The 23,619-nt window shown below is 43.6% G+C and overlaps 1 protein-coding gene across 1 annotated transcript; it reads left to right on the top strand.

The window, feature by feature from the left end:
- The first annotated feature begins 615 nt into the window (after positions 1-615).
- LOC311140284 (fucolectin-1-like) lies at positions 616-16,622 on the top strand. Its single transcript, XM_084175267.1, has 6 exons — positions 616-818; positions 1,960-2,036; positions 9,797-10,091; positions 10,415-10,569; positions 15,512-15,794; positions 16,360-16,622. The coding sequence occupies exons 2-6, from the start codon at positions 1,961-1,963 to the stop codon at positions 16,529-16,531; spliced, it is 981 nt and encodes a 326-aa protein (XP_084031393.1). The 5' UTR covers positions 616-818; position 1,960; the 3' UTR covers positions 16,532-16,622.
- The last annotated feature ends 6,997 nt before the right edge of the window (positions 16,623-23,619 follow it).

The following is a 23,619-nucleotide window of genomic DNA, read 5'->3' as shown; positions in this document are numbered from 1 at the left end:
AGTGGGTTCGATCCCCGGGACCACCCAAACACAAAAATGTATGCACGCATGACTGTAAGTTGCTTTGGATAAAAGTGTCTGCTAAATGGCATATTATTATTATTAGTCTTCTACTAGACAAAAGTCAACACATTATTTGTTCTTGTCATCGGGACGTTGTGTGACGGTCACAAGGAAACGTTCTCTAGGAGGCTTTTGTCTAGTTCCCTCTGTGGTCCTGGGACGTCAATGAGGACCAGATAAATATGTTTTTAGGACGTTCTCAAGACATTCAGTCTATCAGTTGTCAGGATGTATATAATGGTCCCAAAGAAACGTCACTAGGGTGTTGTAACGGATCCTGTCCGTCAGTGGTTAGATTCCAGCATTTTGCAGAAGTATCTCTTGTGTTCCCTCCTTAAATGCCCGGTCATGATACAAGCAGCCCTGTTGATGATGTGGTCCTCTGTAGCTCAGCTGGTAGAGCACGGCGCTTGTAACACCAGGGTAGTGGGTTCGATCCCCAGGACCACCCATACACAAAAAATGTATGCACACATGACTGTAAGTCGCTTTGGATAAAAGTGTCTGCTAAATGGCATATTATTATTATGATTCACTGGAGCTTGTTGAGACCTGTCTTATTGCACTGAAGTAGTGCTGGAAGTCAAACTATGGCACAGTAGTGCAGGTGATTAGTTATCATGGTATGGTAAATTATCAGGAGGATGTCCTTGGAGACGACATCGGACATTGGGTATAAATTAATCAATCAGATTCAGTTGTCTACAGAACTTTTACCTACATCAACAGTGACCTTATTTTTGTTGAGTGTGAAGGTAAGAGGATATTACAATCTAATACTATTTGGAATTGCTGTCTATTACATTATACTTTCTGCCTTACACAACCTTACATTAACTGTTGATTTACATAACAGTTATGTCATAACAATAATGTCATAATTCAGCAGTGGGTTGAATTCAGATGGGCGTGATGTTCCCATAATCCAATCCTTTACTTAAATGCATGCTGTTTGCAAGTAGGCTGTGATTGCAAAGAGACAGCAAGCTGGTCTGCATTTTATACTGAAAGACTTGCATTCTATTGAAAAAGGTAGCATGGTCACGACAGTAGAGAATAGTGCTAAGAGTAATGTAGCATCTCTCATTGTCCTCTCAGCTAATATTATACGCTCATGAATTACGTTCTTTAGTAAGTAGAAATAGTGCAGAAATTTAAAAGCCTGTTATATTAAATGAAGTGCCCTTTAAAGACCACAAGGAAAATTCTACAAATCTGATTTTTAATATAAATGAAGTATTGCTAAAGAGACAAAAATCTGCATTTTGACATGTCCCTTTTCTGAGGAAGATTTTAACCCAAAAATGTCCCCAAGTTTTCAGCATCATTGTAAAGCCCTAGTTATTTTATTGCTTTGACTATGTCATTTCTGAAGATTATTATTAATTTCATGAGATTAGTGATTCATTTACATTTGTCCCTCATTTTCAAGGTCAACCCTACTACGGGAACTGAACTCTCGTTTAAATATGGTGATTACTTTTTACATAATTTTTTCAATAAAAACATGGTGGAAATCTGAGCGGGTCAAGAATAACACGTCAACCACGTTACACATAGATGATAGGCTAGAATAAAAAAAACTAAAAAACAATTAAGTTAACCATGTGCTCTTAATGACAGAATTTTAAAATGAGTTAAAATGAATAGTAAAAAAAAATATATCTAAATTACACTGTCCAAAATGCACTCTCTTGGTGTTTATTGTTCTTCTTGAGAGGTGAGTAAAACAATGTTTAAAATGTTTTTCTTTGTTCAAGTGAGCTGAATTTATTAAAATTATCAATTGTGTGATTGAATTGCAGCCTAACAGATTGTTTCAGTGTTTGTGTCAATGTTTCTGTGGACTGGTTCCTATCAGACCATTTGTTGACTTGCTCTGTGCCTTTCCTACAGGATGATGAGATCAACCATGATGTTCCTCTTGTTGACTCTCCTGGGACTGGCAGGCTCTATTGGTGCGACTGTCCCAAGTAATTACATCTTTAATTCCATGTCCTCCTGTTAACTGACAGATATACAGCCTGGTCTCAGAGCATGTCGTATTATTCTGTACGTAAATCCAAAATGCTCCATTTAGTATGATATATTACGTTTGGTATGGCTACATAAGACAGATGGTTACTTAAGGCAAAAAACTAAAGTAGGGTGGTTGGTTGGTTGGTTGGATGGACGGATGGACGTATAACACAAACGTCTAGCAACCCAAAGGTTGGGAGTTCGAATCCCATCATGTACAACTTTAGAAAAAATTGCAACTTTTCAACTACTTACTACTTTTGAGCTACTTTGCAACTACTTAGCATGTTAGCTAACCCTAACATTAATCAGTTTCGACCAAACCTTCCCTTAACCCTTTAACCTAACTCCTAAACTTAACCTTAACTCCTAAGCCTAACCCCTAGCCTAGCTAACGTTAGCGAGCTAGCTAATGTTAGCCACCTAGCTAGTATTTGTAACTTATCATACGTTTTTCAAATTCGTAACATATCATACATTTTGCAAATTCGGAACATATCATAGTTTGCAAATACGTAACATATAAAACGTTTAGCTAATTTTTAAAATATTGTACGTTTTGCAAATTTGTAACATATCATACTAAGTGTGTTATGCATTTACATACAGAATAATACGAAATGCTCTGAGACCAGGTTGAGATATAATGCCCTGTAGATTAACAGGTCAATGTCTCTTACTATGAAACGTGAGGTTATATTATATGTCAATGTATTTATGACACCAACAGGCAGATTTATGTACTAGGATCACAGTCCGGGGCCTTGGCGTAAAAAAATGATGAAAGCGTACGGAGCCGATTAAAGCATCAAATTTAGTAGGGATGCTCTTTGGGATGTATTAATTGTCCCCAACGATGAAATCGGGGAGGGGCCTGTGGATCGGTCTGCGTCTGTCCGTCCGTCCATCTGTCCGTTCGTTAGTCACACCCGATATCTCAGACACCACTGGGTCGATTTTGTACAAACTTGTGTGAATGATGCGTCTTGCCATAGAGATCCGGCATTTACAAAATTACATTGATTGGCCCAAGGCGGGAGCTATAGCAATGAACTGAAATGTGTGAGTCACACCAGAGAGCGAAGTGAGAGGGATAACTGGGACCAAAATCTGTGGTGTTTTTTCTTTGGCACATGACATGGAGTACAGGGAGTGGACTAGCTAAAGAGACTGGTACCCAGGTTAATCACCTTCCATTTTTGAAGAATTTTCTGAGCAGCCAATTGAGTATCTGGTCAATATAATGGATAATCTGTGGTCACACAAGATAACATACATTTGTTTGTCACATGCGATATCTCAATTGGCCCAATTGGCACTGCATCCTTTCTGGGGGAAGATATGTTGTTGATATTAGAAGGGGTGCCCAAAAATGGGGGCATGGCACCACTATTTCATTTTTTTTACATAATATAGCTGACAATACGGAATCAGATTTTGGAAATGTGATATTACTGTTGACTTTTTGTAGCCATGTACATGTATAAAACAAATCTTGTGTATTTGTAAACTGGCAGAATTGGCCTGGAAACACCCCGACTCAACCTGTAAACCACTCAAATGTGGTTTGAATCACCTCAACAAATGTCCAAAAGGTTAAAAACATAATGTTATCAAATTTAAAAATTGCCAACACACCCAAGGAGTTGTATTATGTAGCTTATGGATGTGGCTAAAAACATTTCTCCCCACGCTGCAGACGTCTGTATCGGTCCGCCAATACAGGAGAAGTAAAGACCAAGTGCACTACTTTTATGAGAAAAAATGTTTCCCGCACTGCAGAGGGCTGTATTGGTCCGTTAATACAGGCAAGACCGTCACGCTCATTAGGTAGGATTAGACAGCCGCCTATGGAGGCAGATTGAAGAGGCCTTTTCTGTAGCCTACAGGCTGGAGATAAAATGTATGAAAATACAATGAGACAGACACTTTTTAGATCATGCAGGTTTCTCCGATCATAGCGTAACCTAAATGGCTGCCAATCAAAACAAAATGTGCTGACACGTTAACAAACAACATATCCTAAAAACAGGACAGCAGTCTTTTTTTTGGTGCATTCCAGACCTTGATTTGGCTCAAACATAGATGTCTATGTTCGGTTCAGATTTGGGGTGGTTCGGACCGGCCTTGATTTTAATGTCCATGGACATCGATTTTTGGTCCGGTCCGGACCAAATCTGAAGTAATCCTAGACGTCTATGTTTGGTTCAGTTTTTGTCTGGTCTGGACCAGTCTTGATTTGCCCCAAACATAAATGTCTAAATGATGTATTTTCAACTTTAATTCAGAACCGAAAATGAACCTGATTTCAACGTCCGGAAAATTATATTTTCAATGTCTGGAAAATAATATTTTCAATGTCTGGAAAATAGGTATTTTCAATGTCCGGAAAATACGTATTTTAGACTTCTTTTCAACGCCATTTGTATTACTGGGACTATTCTAGTTTTGTGGGGTTGCAATATTGAATACAGGAGTAGCAAAGGCCCAGTACACTACTTTTGAAAGAAAAACAAAGGGAAAGTTGTAAGGTGCTGGGTATGCCCATGCTGGGGTTGCCAATTTCAGGGACAGCAGACTCATTCTCGAAGGCAGCACGCTTGACCGAAACCAGGCACAGTCATCAATTTACTTTGCTTTCATTGTCAAAACTCCTGAAAGATGTCCACATGCTCTTCTTTTGATACATGGAAAGCAGAAAGCAGGTATCCAACCTTGAGGCTCTGGAACTTTGTTCTTGAATTTGAAAGACTGACCGTGCACACAGAACTAGAGATTTTGGTCTTTGTGTTGATAAGATGCCTTGACACCCTGGTTCTTTGCACTGGACATAATAAACTACGCAAGGTGGATTCCTATCCACATTCGAGACATGAAAGCTCTACCAGCTAAAATCAGAGAAGAATTCTCAGACTTCTGGGTCCTGCCAAAAACACAAAACAAGTCCTAATACATGCCACTTGACCAGGCCCATGAGCAAAACTATTAGCTGGTAAAAAGGAACAGGGGGAGCCATTGGTCTAACAGAGAACCCCACTGCCTTCCAGAGATGGATGGTAGCAGGACCTGAGCAGACCAGACTACTGGTTGATTTTGAATTTAAGCTTTTGAATTTAGAGTCCCCTTTTAAAACAAAATCTTGAACACGAGCAAAGTTCATCACAAAAGCAAACATTCAAAAAACAAGTAGCCAACTGTGCAACACAATCTCAAGCATTGGGATTCCATTCCTGGATAAATGTCCAGAGCTTCTGGTTTTGGATACACTTAATTGTGCAAGTAAAGATGCCATTACCACTGTCTGCACCATTGAGCAACTAGGCACTTAAAAACTACTACAATTGCTCAGAGAAAAAGTTTTTGTTTAACAAGTAATACTTTCTTTCTCTAAAAGGTAGGGGTCAAAATGATTGATTCTTATAAATAAAGTAGTCAAAAGTTTAGTATTTGGTCCCATATTCCTAGCACACAATGACTACATCAAACTTTTTTTCAGATTATTTTGTGCCCAATAGACATGAATAGTAAATGCATTGTGTCATTTTGGAGTCTCTTTTCCTGCAAATAAGAATATATGTTTCTAAACACTTCTACATTAATGTGGATGCTACAATGATTACGGGTAAACCTCAATGAATCGTGAATAATGATGAGTGAGAAAGTTACAGAGGATCAAAGATCCTGAGTGGCGCAGTGGTCTAAGGCACTGCATCGCAGTGCTAACTGTGCCACTAGAGATCCTGGTTCGAATCCAGGCTCTGTCGCAGCCGGCCGCGACCGGGAGACTCATGGGAGGCGCACAAGTCGTCCAGGGTAGGGGAGGGAATGGCCGGCAGGTATGTAGCTCAGTTGATAGAGCATGGCGTTTACAACGCCAGGGTTGTGGGTTCAATTCCCACGGGGGGCCAGTATATATTTTAAAAAAAAATGTATTCACTAACTGTAAGTCGCTCTGGATAAGAGCGTCTGCTAAATGACTAAAATGTAAATGTAAAGATCATACCCCCAAGCAGGGCTCTAAAGTGCGACCATTTTTGGTTGCATATGCTCCTAAATATTTTGCTGTGCGACCTGTCATTTTCATTTGAAATCTGCGCCTAGAAAAATAATCACCCAGATACAAATTGTTGTAATGACTAGGCTTCGCTGTTTTTGAGTGAACTGGAGATAAACTTTAGCACAGATTCATTACTGTCATCGTTGCACCATTACTACATTGAAAACTGAACTAACTAAAACTAGGTTTCTAGCACAAACAGGTAAAAATATATTCTCATATTACCGTGCATACTGTCGTCTTTTTCTTCCTATTATGAATTGGCTATACATTCATAAACCATTTGGCAAGATGTCCCAAAACAACTCACGGGGCATTTGTTTACACCTTGTTCAGTCATGTAACATCATTAGCTAGTTAGCTAACAATCTGGTTACTGAATTAACACTATATACAAACATTTGTGGGCACAGAAAGAAAGGAAAAGGGATAGCTTCTTCGGGAAATCAATGAATTCAATAGGTAGTGCTTTTACACAATATAGAAACCTAATATTTCAAAAATGACTGTAATTTCAATGACAGGTTTTTGTCTCAACATTTTAGCTTTTTATAATAAATCAATGTCTTTATAGGGTTAAAATATTAGTTTATAGGGCACAAAAGTAGCTAGACATTCATATAGGCCCAATATAGGCTATATCTCAATCAATTAAAACAATCTTATTTTCTGGTGCTCCTAAATGTTATGTTGTGCTCCTAACTTTTTAAAGTTGTGAGCACCAGTGCTACCAATGTAAAATGTTAATCAAGAGCCCTGCCCCCAAGATATGTTAATCTCTCACCATTACCAATAACAGGGAAGGTTTGTTAAAAGTATGGCCCTTTCTTAAACAAGCCATACAAAGCTGGTTACAATTTCAATTTTATCCTCCAGAAAAGACAGAACAAATATTACAACAAATATTATGGTTAAACTCAAATATACTGATTGATTTAAAAAAACATTCTTTATGGATTTTTAAAAAATTCAAATGGTATTATATTTATTAATGATATTATGAGTTACAGTGCCTTCGGAATGTATTCAGACCCTTTGACTTTTTCCACATTTTATTACGTTACAGCCTTATTCTAAAAGTCTTTGGGGACCTTTAACAGAATGTGACTGTCAGAACAGGTGTTGAATGTGGAGGATGAGGGCTGCAGTAGATAAATCAGATAGGGGGGAGTGAAGCCTAAGAGGGTTTAATAAATAAGCATCAATCAGTGGGTCTTGCGACGGGTATACAGAGATGACCAGTTCCACAGAGATTATATAATTTTGGACCCCACTGTACATTATGCACTTAGCAAAATAATTCCATCTGCACTGTTATTTTAGTTGTCAGTTAATCTGACTATTCTCTGATCATTGATTTTACTACTTATTTCAGCATTTTTTAAGGTTTTCTGTATAGTTGTCTGATGTTGGTGGGGCATACCATTATTTTTTTATGTTAATCCTGAATCACTATGATAAATATATACAGTACCAGTCAAAAGTTTGAACACACCTACTCATTCCAGGGTTTTTCTTAATTTTTACTATTTTCTACATTATAGAATAATAGTGAAGACATGAAAACTATGAAATAACACATATGGAATCATGTAGTAACCAAAAAAGTGTTAAACAAATCAAAATATATTTTATATTTGAGATTCTTCAAAGTAGCCACCCTTTGCTTTGATGACAGCTTTGCACACTCTTGGAATTCTCAGAGAGTCAACAAAGAGACCAAAGATAACCCTGAAGGAGCTGTAAAGCTCCACAGCGGAGATTGGAGTATCTGTCCATAGGACCACTTTAAGCTGTACGTTTCACAGGGAAGGGCTTTACGGAAGAGTGGCCAGAAAAAAGCCCTTGCTTAAAGAAAAAAATAAGCAAACACGTTTGGTGTTCGCCAAAAGCCATGTGGGAGACTCCCCAAGCATATGGAAGAAGGTACTCTGGTCAGATGAGACTAAAATTGAGCTTTTTGGCCATCAAGGAACACGCTATGTCTGGCGCAAACCCAACACCTCTCATCACCCCGAGAACACCATCCCCACAGTGAAGCATGGTGGTGGCAGCATCATGCTGTGGGGATGTTTTTCATCGGCAGGGACTGCAAAACTGGTCAGAATTGAAGGAAAAATGTAAGGCGCTAAATACAGGGAAAATCTTGAGGGAAACCTGTTTCAGTCTTCCAGAGATTTGAGACTGGGACGGAGGTTCACCTTCCAGCAGGGCAATGACCCTAAGCATACTGCTAAAGCAACCCTTGAGTGGTTTAAGGGGAAACATTTAAATGTCTTGGAATGGCCTAGTCAAAGCCCAGAACTCAATCCAATTGAGAATCTGTGGTATGACTTAAAGATTGCTGTACACCAGCGGAACCCATCCAACTTGAAGGAGCTGGAGCAGTTTTGCTTTGAAGAATGGGTAAAAATCCCAGTGGCTAGATGTGCCAAGCTTATAGAGACATACCCCAAGAGACTTGCAGCCGTAATTGCTGCAAAAGGTGTCTTTACAAAGTATTGACTTTGGGGATGTGAATAGTTATGCACGCTCAAGTTTTCTGTTTTTTTGTCTTATTTCTTGTTTGTTTCACAAAAAAAAATGTATCTTGCATCTTCAAAGTGGTAGGCATGTTGTGTAAATCAAATGATACAACCCCCCAAAAAATCAATTTTAAATTCCAGGTTGTAAGGCAACAAAATAGGAAAAATGCCAAGGGAGGTGAATACTTTCGCAAGCCACTGTAAAATATATATTGATTTGTTTAACCCTGTTTTGGTTACTACATGACTCCATATGTGTTATTTCATAGTTTTGTTGTCTTCACTATTATTCTACAATGTAGAAAATATTAAAAATAAAGAAACACCCTTGAATGAGTAGGTGTTCTAAAACTTTTGACCGGTAGTGTATATATATATATATATATATATATATATATATATATATATATATATATATATATATATATATAATATAATATATCTTATTCTTTGGAGTTTAAGGGCGGTTGGCATCCAATATGTTGCATTACCACCCCCAACTGGACTATGACATAAATCAATTTTACTTTGTGATACAAAATAAAGCAAATAAAAATAAATATTATTAATAATAATAATAATAATATGTAAAAACACCCTTCCAACTAACCCTACATTCATTAAAAACCCATTACCCCATTCCACTACTTTGACCCTATCTGCTCCTGCACCATGCCAACGGCCTGGGAGGACGGGACACCACCACTCAACACACACTGTAACTCTTCTGAAGTAAAATCTTGTATGTCCAAATACTTCTCTGTAGCTGCCACCACAAAATCTATTTTCTATGATTTTCGTTCCATTTCTGCGGTACCGTTGATAACCATTGCAATGAATGCTAAGAAGCCAACCTTACTGTATCACTTGTTGGCCTATCCCTCTGTGCTGGCACAGATCTACTACTATAGATTCATTACCGTCTACATCGGTGGCCATTTTGAATTCCGCATCCTCGTTAAGTTTGCAATGAGCACCCTTTCTAGGATGTTCATATCACCTGAGGAATGTTTGTACCAAATGTCATGCTTTAATCCATGACATTTTAGATTAGAAAACTATGTTATTCTGTTTTGACTGCATCATAAAAAATTGCTCCTCTATACTCACTCAATTATATATTTCACTGCAGGAAATCTTGCCTTGCGTGGAAAAGCTACACAGTCAGACCTCATCGAGAACCCAGGGCACGGTTATAGTCACGCCTCCAATGCCATTGATGGGAACCGCGATTCACATTTTCATCATGGGTCCTGCACTGCCACTGATGAATCCACTAACCCCTGGTGGAGAGTGGACCTGCTTGATACCTACATGGTCACCTCCGTCATCATCACCAACAGAGGGGATGGTGTTCCTGAGAGGCTTAACGGGGCTGAGATACGAATAGGAAATTCTTTAGTGGACAATGCCAGTCATAACCCTCTGTGAGTCAAGATACTGTGTTAAAAAAATTTTTTATATACAATGTGTTGCTACTGTTTATATCCTTGAAGAGTTAAATTAGAGTGACCACAGTATAAATAGCAGACATACTGTACATACAAACCCATGCAGGCAGGACAGATAGAATCAAGCAATGCTGGTGAAAAAATTCAACCCCACTCATAGGTTACCACCAGACCAGAGGCACAGTTGTAGACATCAGCATATCATCTCCTGTGCCTTGTTTATTTAGTTTAAATAAAGTTATATAGTATATGATGCAGTATCTTAACAGAGGTCAGTAAAAAACAATTTCTCTCTCCAGGGCTAAAACAATTGCCTCTGTGCCAGCTGGCAGTTCTATCACCCTGGACTTTGACCCAGGCTTTGAAGGACGTTATGTGACTGTAGTTCTACCAGGCCAGCAAAGACTTCTGACACTCTGTGAAGTGGAGGTTTATGGCTACCTTGCTCCAACTGGTAATAACTTATATTAATATATATATATATATATATATATATATATATATATCTATATATATATATATAGATATATATATATATATATATATATATATATATATATATATATATATTCTCTGTAATCATAGTCTAAACATTATCCACTCTTCTTAAAGTAACCTCTATGATTACAGTGCATGAATATGCTTACACAAGTTCAAACAAGTGTTTGATAAGATGACTTATGACAGTTATTGTCACGATCGTTGTATGAAGCAGACCAAGGCGCAGCGTGATATGCGTACATCTTTTAATGAGTACTATTACAATACAAAACAACAAAACGATACGTGAAGTCCTAAGGTTAACAAACACAAACCTCTCCGGAACAAGATCCCACAAATGACAAGTGCACAACAGGCTGTCTAAGTATGGTTCCCAATCAGAGACAACAAGACACAACTGCCTCCGATTGGGAACCACCCCGGCCAACACAGAAACACACGATCTAGAAAAGAACACATAGAAAACAAAACATAGACACTACACATATAAACTAACACCCTGGCTCAACATATAAGAGTCCCCAGAGCCAGGGCGTGACAGTACCCCCCCCCAAAGGCGCGGACTGCGACCGCGCCAACTAAACCCAACAGGGGAGGGGCCGGGTGGGCATTCCGCCTCGGAGGCGGATCCGGCTCCGGGCGTGACCACCACCCTCTAACTACCCCCCCGTAGCGCCCCTGCTCTGGTCCCGCTGGCTGGAGCTGGACATCGGTGGAGCGGATTGCTTAAGCTCCGGTGTGGAGCAGCTGACCGGTACCTGACCAGGCACCGGTGAAACAGGCACGGGCTGTGCCGGACTGACGACGCGCACCACTAGCTTGGTGCGGGGAGCAGGTACGGGCCAGACCGGGCTGACGACGCACACCACTGGCTTGGTGCGGGGAGCAGGAACAGGCCGGACCGGGCTGACGACGCGCACCACAGGCTTGGTGCAGGGAGCAGGAACAGGCCGGGCCGGGCTGGCGACGCGCACCACAGGCTTGGTGCGAGGGGCAGGAACAGGCCGGGCCGGGCTGGCGACGCGCACCACTGGCTTGGTGCGGGGAGCAGGAACGGGCCGGACCGGGCTGGCGACGTGCACCACTGGCTTGGTGCGGGGAGCAGGAACAGGCCGGACCGGGCTGGCGACGCGCACCACTGGCTTGGTGCGGGGAGCAGGACAGGCCGGACCGGGCTGGCGACGCGCACCACAGGCTTGGTGCGAGGGGCAGGAACAGGCCGGGCCGGGCTGGCGACGCGCACCACTGGCTTGGTGCGGGGAGCAGGAACAGGCCGGACCGGGCTGGCGACGCGCACCACAGGCTTGGTGCGGGGAGCAGGAACAGGCCGGACCGGGCTGGCGACGCGCACCACTGGCTTGGTGCGAGGGGCAGGAACGGGCCGGGCCGGGCTGGCGACGCGCACCACTGGCTTGGTGCGAGGGGCAGGAACGGGTCGGGCCGGACTGGGAACACGCAACACTAACTTAGTGCCGGGAGCAGGAACGGGTCGGGCCGTGCTGGGAACACGCACCATTAACTTAATGCGGGGAGCAGGAACGGGTCGGGCCGTTCTGGGAACACGCACCACTAACTTAGTGCGGGGAGCAGGAACGGGTCGGGCTGGACTGGGAACACGCACCACTAACTTAGTGCGGGGAGCAGGAACGGGTCGGGCCGTACTGGGAACACGTACCACTAACTTAGTGTGGGGAGCAGGAACGGGTCGGGCCGTACTGGGAACACGCACCACTAACTTAGTGCGGGGAGCAGGAACGGGTCGGGCCGGACTGGGAACACGCACCACTAACTTAGTGCGGGAAGCAGGAACGGGTTGGGCCGTACTGGGAACACGCACCACTAACTTAGTGCGGGGAGCAGGTACGCGCCGGACCGGGCTGATGACGCGCACCACTGGCTTGGTGCGGGGAGCAGGAACAGGCCGGACCGGGCTGACGACGCGCACCACAGGCTTGGTGCGGGGAGCAGGAACGTGCCGGGCCAGGCTGGCGACGCGCACCATAGGCTTGGTGCGAGGGGCAGGAACGGGCCGGGCCGGGCTGGCGACGCGCACCACTGGCTTGGTGCGGGGAGCAGGAACGGGCCGGACCGGGCTGGCGACGCGCACCACTGGCTTGGTGCGGGGAGCAGGCACAGGCCGGACCGGGCTGGCGACGCGCACCACAGACTTGGTGCGAGTGGCAGGAACAGGCCGGACCGGGCTGGCGACGCGCACCACAGGCTTGGTGCGAGGGGCAGGAACAGGCCGGGCCGGGCTGGCGAAGCGCACCACTGGCTTGGTGCGAGGGGCAGGAACGGGCCGGGCCGGCGACGCGCACCACTGGCTTGGTGCGAGGGGCAGGAACGGGTCGGGCCGGGCTGGCGACGTGCACCACTGGCTTGGTGCGAGGGGCAGGAACGGGCCGGGCCGGCGACGCGCACCACTGGCTTGGTGCGAGGGGCAGGAACGGGTCGGGCCGGGCTGGCGACGTGCACCACTGGCTTGGTGCGAGGGGCAGGAACGGGTCGGGCCGGACTGGGAACACGCACCACTAACTTAGTGCGGGGAGCAGGAACGGGTCGGGCCGTGCTGGGAACACGCACCATTAACTTAATGCGGGGAGCAGGAACGGGTCGGGCCGTTCTGGGAACACGCACCACTAACTTAGTGCGGGGAGCAGGAACGGGTCGGGCCGGACTGGGAACACGCACCACTAACTTAGTGCGGGGAGCAGGAACGGGTCGGGCCGTACTGGGAACACGCACCACTAACTTAGTGCGGGGAGCAGGAACGGGTCGGGCCGTACTGGGAACACGCACCACTAACTTAGTGCGGGGAGCAGGAACGGGTTGGGCCGTACTGGGAACACGCACCACTAACTTAGTGCGGGGAGCAGGAACGGGTCGGGCCGGACTGGGAACACGCACCACTAACTTAGTGCGGGGAGCAGGTACGCGCCGGACCGGGCTGACGACGCGCACCACAGGCTTGGTGCGGGGAGCAGGAACGGGCCGGGCCGGGCTGGCGACGCGCACCATAGGCTTGGTGCGAGGGGCAGGAACGGGCCGGGCCGGGCTGGCGACGCGCACCACTGGCTTGGTGCGGGGGGCAGGAACGGGCCGGACCGGGCTGGCGACGCGCACCACTGGCTTGGTGCGGGGAGCAGGCACAGGCCGAACCGGGCTGGCGACGCGCACCACAGACTTGGTGCGAGTGGCAGGAACAGGCCGGACCGGGATGGCGACGCGCACCACAGGCTTGGTGCGAGGGGCAGGAACAGGCCGGGCCGGGCTGGCGACGCGCACCACAGGCTTGGTGCGAGGGTCAGGAACAGGCCGGGCCGGGCTGGCGACGCGCACCACAGGCTTGGTGCGAGGGGCAGGAACGGGCCGGGCCGGGCTGGCGACGCGCACCACTGGCTTGGTGCGAGGGGCAGGAACGGGCCGGGCCGGGCTGGCGACGCGCACCACTGGCTTGGTGCGAGGGGCAGGAACGGGCCGGGCCGGGCCGGCGACGCGCACCACTGGCTTGGTGCGAGGGGCAGGAACGGGTCGGGCCGGGCTGGCGATGCGCACCACTGGCTTGGTGCGAGGGGCAGGAACGGGTCGGGCAGGACTGGGAACACGCACCACTAACTTAGTGCGGGGAGCAGGAACGGGTCGGGCCGGATGGGAACACGCACCACTAACTTAGTGCGGGGAGCAGGAACGGGTCGGGCCGGACTGGGAACACGCACCACTAACTTAGTGCGGGGAGCAGGAACAGGTTGGGCCGTACTGGGAACACGCACCACTAACTTAGTGCGGGGAGCAGGAACGGGTTGGGCCGTACTGGGAACACGCACCACTAACTTAGTGCGGGGAGCAGGAACGGGTCGGGCCGGACTGGGAAAACGCACCACTAACTTAGTGCAGGGAGCAGGAACGGGTTGGGCCGTACTGGGAACACGCACCACTAACTTAGTGCGGGGAGCAGGAACGGGTTGGGCCGTACTGGGAACACGCACCACTAACTTAGTGCGGGGAGCAGGTACGGGCCTGACCGTACTGGGAACACACACCACTGGCCTTGTGCGGGAATCAGGAACGGGCCGGACCGGACTGGTGACACACACCACTTGTTTGGTGCGAGGGGCGGGACTGGGTTTCCTCATAAACCTCCGCTCCCTCTGCTGCCTACTCAGTTCCTCTCGCCGTGCCTCCACACTCCTTCTCCCTCCTGACCAATGGCCCCCGAAACCTGGTGGCCTCCTCTCCTAGTCCACCAACTCTCCCTGTAGCTGCCTCCAGCAGCCCCGTCGTCCATGCCGTGTGTCCCCCCAAAAAAATGTCTTGGGGTTGCCTCTCGCCTGTCTGACGACGGCCCGGTTGGCGCCGCTTCTCCTCTCCTGCCTGGGCATCCTCCCTCATCGCCCTCCGGTAGCGGACGGCCTCCTCCTCGGTGATCTTCCCCCAACCGAGGAGGACATCCACAAACGTTACCTCCGGCGTTTGCTCCTGGACACGCTGCTTGGTCCTTATTTGGTGGGATCTTCTGTCACGATCGTTGTAATGAGTGGACCAAGGCGCAGCGTGATATGCGTACATCTTTTAATGAGTACTATTACAATGCAAAACAACAAAACGATACGTGAAGTCCTAAGGTTAACAAACACAAACCTCTCCGGAACAAGATCCCACAAATGACAAGTGCACAACAGGCTGTCTAAGTATGGTTCCCAATCAGAGACAACAAGACACAGCTGCCTCCGATTGGGAACCACCCCGGCCAACACAGAAACACACGATCTAGAAAAGAACACATAGAAAACAAAACATAGACACTACACATATAAACTAACACCCTGGCTCAACATATAAGAGTCCCCAGAGCCAGGGCGTGACAGTTATTGATCATTATGCTCTATTTTGTCCAGGAGATAATGTGGCTCTATATGGAAAGGCCAGCCAGTCGTCTTTGTATGAGTTTGGCATGCCCAGCAACGCTATTGACGGGAACCGCAACGCTATTTGGATAGGAGGGTCCTGCACCCACACTCTCGAGGACATGAACGCCTGGTGGAGGGTGGACCTTCTGAAGACCTACAAAGTGTTCTCCATCACCATTACCAACACAGTCGACACTGTTCCCAGCAGACTCAATGGAGCTGAGATTCGCATTGGAAACTCCCTGGCAAACAACGGCATCAACAATCCCAGGTGAATTACTGTAGTAGAGTTGAGGTCCTTTTTATAGGTTTTAAAGATTAGTTGAAGCAAAAAAGGATGGAAAACCAACCTAGCCAATCAGGACCCAAGTTGGAACTATAACCATATTCGTACATTTATCCTGGCTAAGGTACTTACCAGGTACCTTAAAGGGGCAATCTGCGAATGGTACATCCATTTTTTGACTTTTAAATTAATGATTTTATACCCATTGATTGTTGAAGTATATAGCTCATAAATACCTCATGAGCTTAGTTCAGAACCCAAAATATAAACTTGTTTTACTCCAATGTTTGTAAACAATGTAGATGTAAATTGACACGGTATAGTCTCAAAACACTGTTTTGAATCATGGTTGGTCAGTACTTGCATCCATAGCTTTGAAAGAGGTTACATTAATCTAGCCTCATCCCTCAGTTTTTTTTACCAAAACAGTTGCGGGGTGCCGCTTTGTTATTGTTTGAACTGCAGATGGGCGGCTAGAGATAGCGGCTAGATATCAATTTGAAATTGAGCAGAAGTTGATATAGTAGTTTGTTTATCTTTTATCCTGCAGGTGTGCTGTGATCTCCTCTATCCCAGGTGGCAATTCAAGCACCTTCCAGTGTAATGGCATGGAGGGTCGATATGTCAACGTGGTCATTCCAGGGAGGAAGGAGTACCTGACCTTGTGTGAGGTGGAGGTGTACGGGTCACCCCTGGATGGGACTGGGCCTACATGTAACTAAATCAGATCATAAAGTCTTAACAGCACCCTGCAATGTTTTGGGGGCTGTATTGTCTTACAGAAAACAATTAAACATTTTTTGTATACTTTCACTATGTTAATTATCAAAAATGTGTATTTACTTTCAGTATACAAAAACGAATTTGGTACACTATTCTGGAAGTTCTTTTTGCACACTGTTTTTGGACGTTTGGGTATAAATTGGCCAACATTTTTTGTAAAACTTTTAGCCTAATTATTGGTTAGATGGTTATCATTAATACCTAGAAAAACATGTAAAGCTGTAATACTAATGCTATTATGTTAGAATTAATGGTCTCACTTTAAATGACGTTCAGATGATAAAGGCTTCATAAAGCCTTCATAATGCCTTCATAAGCACTACATAAATCTGTTACAAAGCATCTATGACCGTATGTCATCCTTTATAAAGGGTTCATAAATGTGGCATAACTGTGTGACATAATCGCCAATGTCAAATGTGACATAACCCACTAGGTCGAATATGATGTAAACATGTGCTTTATAAAGGGTGACATGCTGAAGGATGGCAAACGCTCTAAAGTCATGTTAGTCACATTACACCTAATCTCGTTCCCAAACACTTCCGCCCAAATGCTCAGAAGGTCACTTCCTGGTGAGGCCTGATCACCCTCACTAGAAAGACTGGAGACATTGGGTGAGATTTAAATTGGCTATGGTAACACTAATAATTAGAAGAAGTTTATAATTCATCAATAGTCCTATGTGTATTTCGGATCACGAGAAGGACAGAGAGAGAGTGCTGCCTCTGAATGAGGGACACATGTCTCTAGTCTATTTTACCATTACCTTATGGGATACAATTATTTCCTTATGGAGTTATCAAGAGTTGTAATTCTAATTTGATTTGTTTTTGATTTAACAGGCAGTGTGGTTGTTTATTGGGTCTTGTCATCTTTTGGTCATTTTTTGGTCATTTCCCTCACGCTTCATAAAATGTGCTGCCGGTTTTCCACGCAGACCCCCACTGGAAAGCTCCGCAGGCAGAATCAATCATCTAGTCCATGATGCCAAATTGTCGTGGAAATTCTTACACAGGGACACTCGAAGTCAATCTTAAATTAATAATTGTTTATTGTCAGCGCGCTGGAGAGTTTCCAACAAACTTAATGCACCATAGTGAACGTCAGTCAGAAGCTCTAACGGGGCAGTCCCGTTAGTTCCCTTATATACTGACAAGCCATATTTGCATGATTTAGCTTATTCATAATTAATTAATCATTCATGTTTGCTTCATTCATGTGACCGACCAATTCTGGGTCATGAATGTGACAGACCAATACCTCACGAGGCTTCTTCTCTCTAAGCTGAGACCTTGAAACTGAGATATCCCTTTCTCTAAAGAAGGTTCTGGGCGTACTGTCAAATTGCAGACACTGGATAGTGAGGATTCGTTCAATCAGTCACTTGCATGAACACAGAAAATGGTTTATGGAAAAGCACAAACATAGAACATAGAAATTGATCAATAGAAAAGCACCAACATAACATTTTCCATCACACAACTTTAAATGGTTGATATCCCAGGCTTATGTGTGCTGTGTGTGCAATAGCCTGGGGATGACGTTACACCAAGAAACACTTACCTTGATGAAAGCCCCCAACCTAAAGAAATTGAAAGTGTCTTTCTTCTGGAACCAAGTTACATGTTCTTCAGAAGACAAACATCCAGACAACAAAAACGAGCCTTACCGCGCGGTGCTGGACCCAGTCAAGTCTTTGACACATTCACCCACTCCCCCGCTGAAAGATCAGCCACAAAATGTTAGCACCATTGTAACATGTTGTAATCAAGCCCTGGTCTCCAGCATGGGAACAGAAGAGGGAAATCTGGTGCGGTAGTCTCAGGTTGGACTACTCCAAATCATCTTGGTTCTGACACACAAACGCAAGCTTTGCAGGTCCATCATCCCATTTAACAGCCTCTCACACACTACAGTAACCTGTGGATCATGACAGAAACTTCATAAATCAGCAGAATGTTAATAACCTATTTATTGACACTTTATGTAGTGTCCTGTAATACTTAGTTTGAAATGAGACAACTTCGCATGATGCTGTACATAATTTAAAGTCAGACCCCTTTGGTCATTTATAACACATACATAAATGCCTTGTATCATATGATGCTGTACTTACTATAAAGTCAGACCCATTTGGTCATTTATAGCACATTAAGTACCAGTCCAAAGTTTGGACACAACTACTCATTCAAGGGTTTTTCTTTATTTTTACTATTTTCTACATTGTAGAATAATAGTGAAGACATCAAAACTATGAAATAACACATATGGAATCATGTATTAACCAAAAAAGTGTTAAACAAATCAAAATATATTTTATATTTGAGATTCTTCAAAGTAGCCACCCTTTGCCTTGATGACAGTTTTGCACACTCTTGGCATTCTCTCAACCAGCTTCATGAGGAATGCTTTTCCAACAGTCTTGAAGGAGTTCCCACATATTCTGAGCACTTGTTGGCTGCTTTTCCTTCCCTCTGCGGTCCAACTCATCCCAAACCATCTCAATTGGGTTGAGGTCGGGTGATTGTGGAGGCCAGGTCATCTGATGCAGCACCCCATCACTCTCCTTGGTCAAATAGCCCTTACACAGCCTGGAGGTGTGTTTTGGGTCATTGTCCTGTTGAAAAACAAATTACAGTCCCACTAAGCGTAAACCAGATGGGATGGCGTATCGCTGCAGAATGCTGTGGTAGCCATGCTGGTTAAGTGTGTCTTGAATTCTAAATAAATCACTGACAGTGTCACCAGCAAAGCACCCCCACACCAGCACACCTCCTCCTCCATGCTTCACTGTGGGAACCACACATGCGAAGATCATCCGCTCACCTACTCTGCGTCTCACAAAGACAAAAATGTCCAACGGTCTAATGTCCATTGCTCGTATTTCTTGGCCCAAGCAAGTCTCTTCTTCATATTGGTGTCCTTTAGTAGTGGTTTCTTTGCAGCAATTCGACCATGAAGGCCTGATTTACGCAGTCTCCTCTGAACAGTTGATGTTGAGATGTGTCTGTTACTTGAACTCTGTGAAACATTTATTTGGGTTGCAATTTCTGAGGCTGGTAACTCTAATGAACTTATCCTCTGCAGCAGAGGTAACTCTGGGTCTTCCTTTCCTGTGGCGGTCCTCATGAGAGCCAGTTTCATCATAGCGCTTGATGGTTTTTGCGATTGCACTTGAAGAAACTTTCAAAGTAAAAAATAGTACAAATAAAGAACAACCCTTGAATGAGTGGGTGTTCTAAAATGTTTGACCTGTAGTGTACATAATGGCTCAATGATGTAAACACAAATGTATTAACACTTAGGGAATTGTCACAAACAGCTAAAACAAGTGTCTAAACCATACATTTCTTTTTATTTGATGTTTCAAAAAGTCCAGCAATGCGATTACATTGAACATTACACAGGGCTGTGAATAGTGTGGCTTGTCCCTGAGCTGGTGGACGAATGGTTCTTGCCTCCCTTCTTGCTGGAGATACTGCATGTTGGTTCCAACCTTAAAGTAACAACAAATAAAGTTAATAGGTCTGTTAGGAAATGCCGTTGTCACACCATCTGGATAAGGGCATATCTGTGCCGTGCCATAAACTCTAAATGTGAAGATGGGAAACTCCATTAAATTAATATTATTATATTATTCTTTCATTTACAAATCTCATGACGTAACTATGAGACATAGCTGTATCTAAGGGATATGTATTTAGCTGAGCCTGCTAGCTAACTATATTTCGGCTAGCTAGCAATTGCTGTGAAGTCACCAATTATTTTTGAAACAATGATTGAGGTAGCTACAGTATGTAATCTCAACATGTAACTAGTACAAACGAGTACAAACTAATTTAAACTACAATAAATAAACATGATTGTTTTTCGCTGTCCAGTGGCAGCACAAGTGGGGCATTTGATTTGCGAACTCATCACATGATCAGCATCTCATCAGCAACACTAAAAAAGGACTTCCAGAGTCACGGAATTTCTGAAATGTTCTAAATAAAAGTCCCCCATGTAATAACAGAAAAGTGTAAATAACTATTCATGATATATGACAAATAATTATCTAAACATTAACAATGATTCATATTTGTTGATATTTAAGTGACGTTTGCATTAAATTTGGGTTTTAAAACATGTTCCAAGGTCAAATAAATGCCCCCAATGCGAATCACTGTATATGGAATACATTTTGGCTTAGAGCAAGAACTATTCTGGGTGCAGCAGTAAAAGTTTTGTAGGGAATACTCAATAGAATGTATTTATGGTGTCATTTCATGGGGCTCTAAATAATACGGCGTGTGGCCGGCCTTTTACTCCACCCATTCCATTGGCGGCCCAATCACATCACATGTGTGCTTACTGCACTACAGAAAACCTGCTAACCAAACAACAATGCAGGGCATGCTCACTGAATTAAAGGGCAACTACACTCAAAAATCTAAGTTTCTTAGATTTTTCCCAAAACTGGGGTAAACCAGAAAAAATGGGGGAAATCCGAAACCTGGAAAAACAAAACCAAGAAAACTGAATTTGGGAAAAAACTGAAATAGGCAAAAAATTAAAAACCTGTGTTTTTTATGATTGCATAATTTTCACTTCTTTACATTCTTCAATAGGCACTAAACAATCAGATGTTTGTTATACTCCACATCCCCATGTTATTACATCATTCTCATTCCTTTGCTGTATCTAAAACATTTCTTTCCAGGAATAAAATTATATTTGCTCTTAAAAAAAATAAAAAAATAAAAATAAAAATAGGATTATAAAAGGCCCTACCAATGTTTTTTGCTGTGCATGACTGCACTTTGGAGTCTGTGTTCTCCTGCAGCACAGCATTTTGTGGGGAGTTGAGGTCAGGTCCAATATTGACTATGTACCCAAGAGGGTAAGAGGTTGGGCCATTCTATAAATGTTTTAGTGAAATATAATCTAGTATATAACATTTTGCAGAAACTTTTATCGAAAGCAAATTACAGTCATGCGTGAATAAATTTTTACGTATGGGATGGTCCCGGGAATCGAACACAATATCCTGGCGTTGTAATGCTCTACCAAGATGTATGACAGGGTTATAAATGTTTTGTGAAGCCTCAATTTAATATGATTCATAAGGTCTTTATTAAGTGGTTCTTATGCCAACCTTCATAAAGCACAGGTTTATATCATATTTGACATTGGTGGTTATGTCAAACAGTTATGCCACATGTATGAACCCTTTATAAAGCATGACATATGGTTATAGATGATGTGTAACACATTTATGTAGTAGTCTTTATGAAGGATTTATGAAGGCTTTATGAAACCTTTATAAGCTGCACGTCATTTAAAGCGGGACCGAATTAATTAAAGGTGGAATCTGGAAAGTTTCCATTGTGTGTTTGGTTGTTTGTGCTTGTAGTATGTAAATAGCTAAATACATTGGGCAATATGCGCTCCTTCGTCCTTTGAACAACAATCCACTCTTTGCCATAGCCTGTTCCCTCTGAAGTTGTAACACTATCTTCTACTCGAAATTATAAGGGCCCGAAGTTATGGTCGGGATGACTGCAGATGACTTTATTGCTTGCAGCTTTATTACTTGCCGGCCTCATATCACATGGCAAACAAAGTTTGAAGAACCATAAACATAATAAATTATTAACCAGCTGCATTCATAAGGTAAGAGAATATGACAGAATCCACCAGTAGTCCATTGAATGCCTTTACCCTTATTTGGACATAATAGTAGTGATGTTAATTTGTTTACATAATGTGTATTTTAATTGTACTTAATAAAACAAGAAGATGAAAAATCAACACTTGAAAGTAGGCTTGAAGTGAATACTACCTAACTACCTTGAAATGAATAATGCCAAAAGGTCTACACCATGGGGTAAACAGTGCCCATGACCACGTTTCCATCCACAGTTTTCGTGTGAGTAAAGTCATACCATATAAAAAATCATCACGACAGCTGTGATGGAAACAGGACGTTTCGGTACAATAAAAAAAATACAAAATAAAATAGGCTACATTGTGAAACGAGTAGGTGATTACTGCGTAACGGTTTGATATAGGCTATCTGAAAATGTTGTACAGTAAATTACTTACTGGTTGATTCACCTTGGAAATTGAAATTAATCTCATGTTGAATAGCGACCTGGACGTTTTACATCATATTATGAGGCATGTCTTACCTTGCTTCAAAGTAGCCGATAGCCATAATCCCACCATAGAAACGGGCAATGATTTTTATAAAGACTTACTCATATGCGTTCTCCTGTTCTATTGGTTTTCTTTCAACTTTATTTTATTGTCTAGCAGCCAAAGGCATTATTCTAGTCATATTAGCAGCCCAACCCCAGAGTTGCATCTTTAAATCCCCCCTCTTTCTAAATTTCAAATGGATATTTCCATCTCTGTCCATGAAGCCGCTCACATATGTGGTGCACATTTTAGAATGGTGTTTTCCTGCAATTGCATTTTGGAACGTTCACGCGTAGGCCTTCCAACTTGTGTACATTGCTGTGCCTAAAATGTGAAGAAAAAATAGTTTATCAACATTTTAAGCTAAACATTCTAATCTGTTCCATTAGCCTTATTAGTGGGTATGTGGGTATGTGGCAGTGGAGGCTGCTGATGGGAGGACGGCTCATAATAATGGCTGAAATGGAGCGAATGGAATGGCATCGAACAAATGGAAACCATGTGTTTGATGTATTTATTTGATACCATTACACATATTCCGCTCCAGCACACTTGCTGTTGATTGGTGAGATAATGCTGCTGCGCTCAGCCATGAGGAGGTTATCATTTACCCAGTATGTCAAAGTTAAATATGATTGGATAATTTATCTAGCAAGTCATCAGATGATATTTGGGAGTTCTATATACTTTATTTGAGTACACTGAACTAGAAATAAATAAGTAACCATAAGGCATATTTTTGTGTTTCATGAACTCAAATCTGAGTTGATCATCAGACTCCGGATACATACAGTAAGTTCACCTTACTTAAATGAATTACGGCAATTGGATTCCATACTTT

Source organism: Coregonus lavaretus (assembly GCF_964263955.1).
Source record: "Coregonus lavaretus genome assembly, chromosome: 13".
NCBI classification, from domain to species: Eukaryota; Metazoa; Chordata; class Actinopteri; order Salmoniformes; family Salmonidae; genus Coregonus; species Coregonus lavaretus.
The sequence above is the reverse complement of the archived record's forward strand: the minus strand, read 5'-3'. Positions and strand labels throughout refer to the sequence as shown.

Bases quoted from the DNA above. Each gene is read 5' to 3' on its own strand.
- LOC311140284 (XM_084175267.1), top strand. From the start codon at position 1,961: ATGATGAGATCAACCATGATGTTCCTCTTGTTGACTCTCCTGGGACTG. The intron at 2,037-9,796 runs GTAATTACATCT...ATTTCACTGCAG, and splicing joins TATTGGTGCGACTGTCCCAA to GAAATCTTGCCTTGCGTGGA. The intron at 10,570-15,511 runs GTAATAACTTAT...TATTTTGTCCAG, and splicing joins TGGCTACCTTGCTCCAACTG to GAGATAATGTGGCTCTATAT.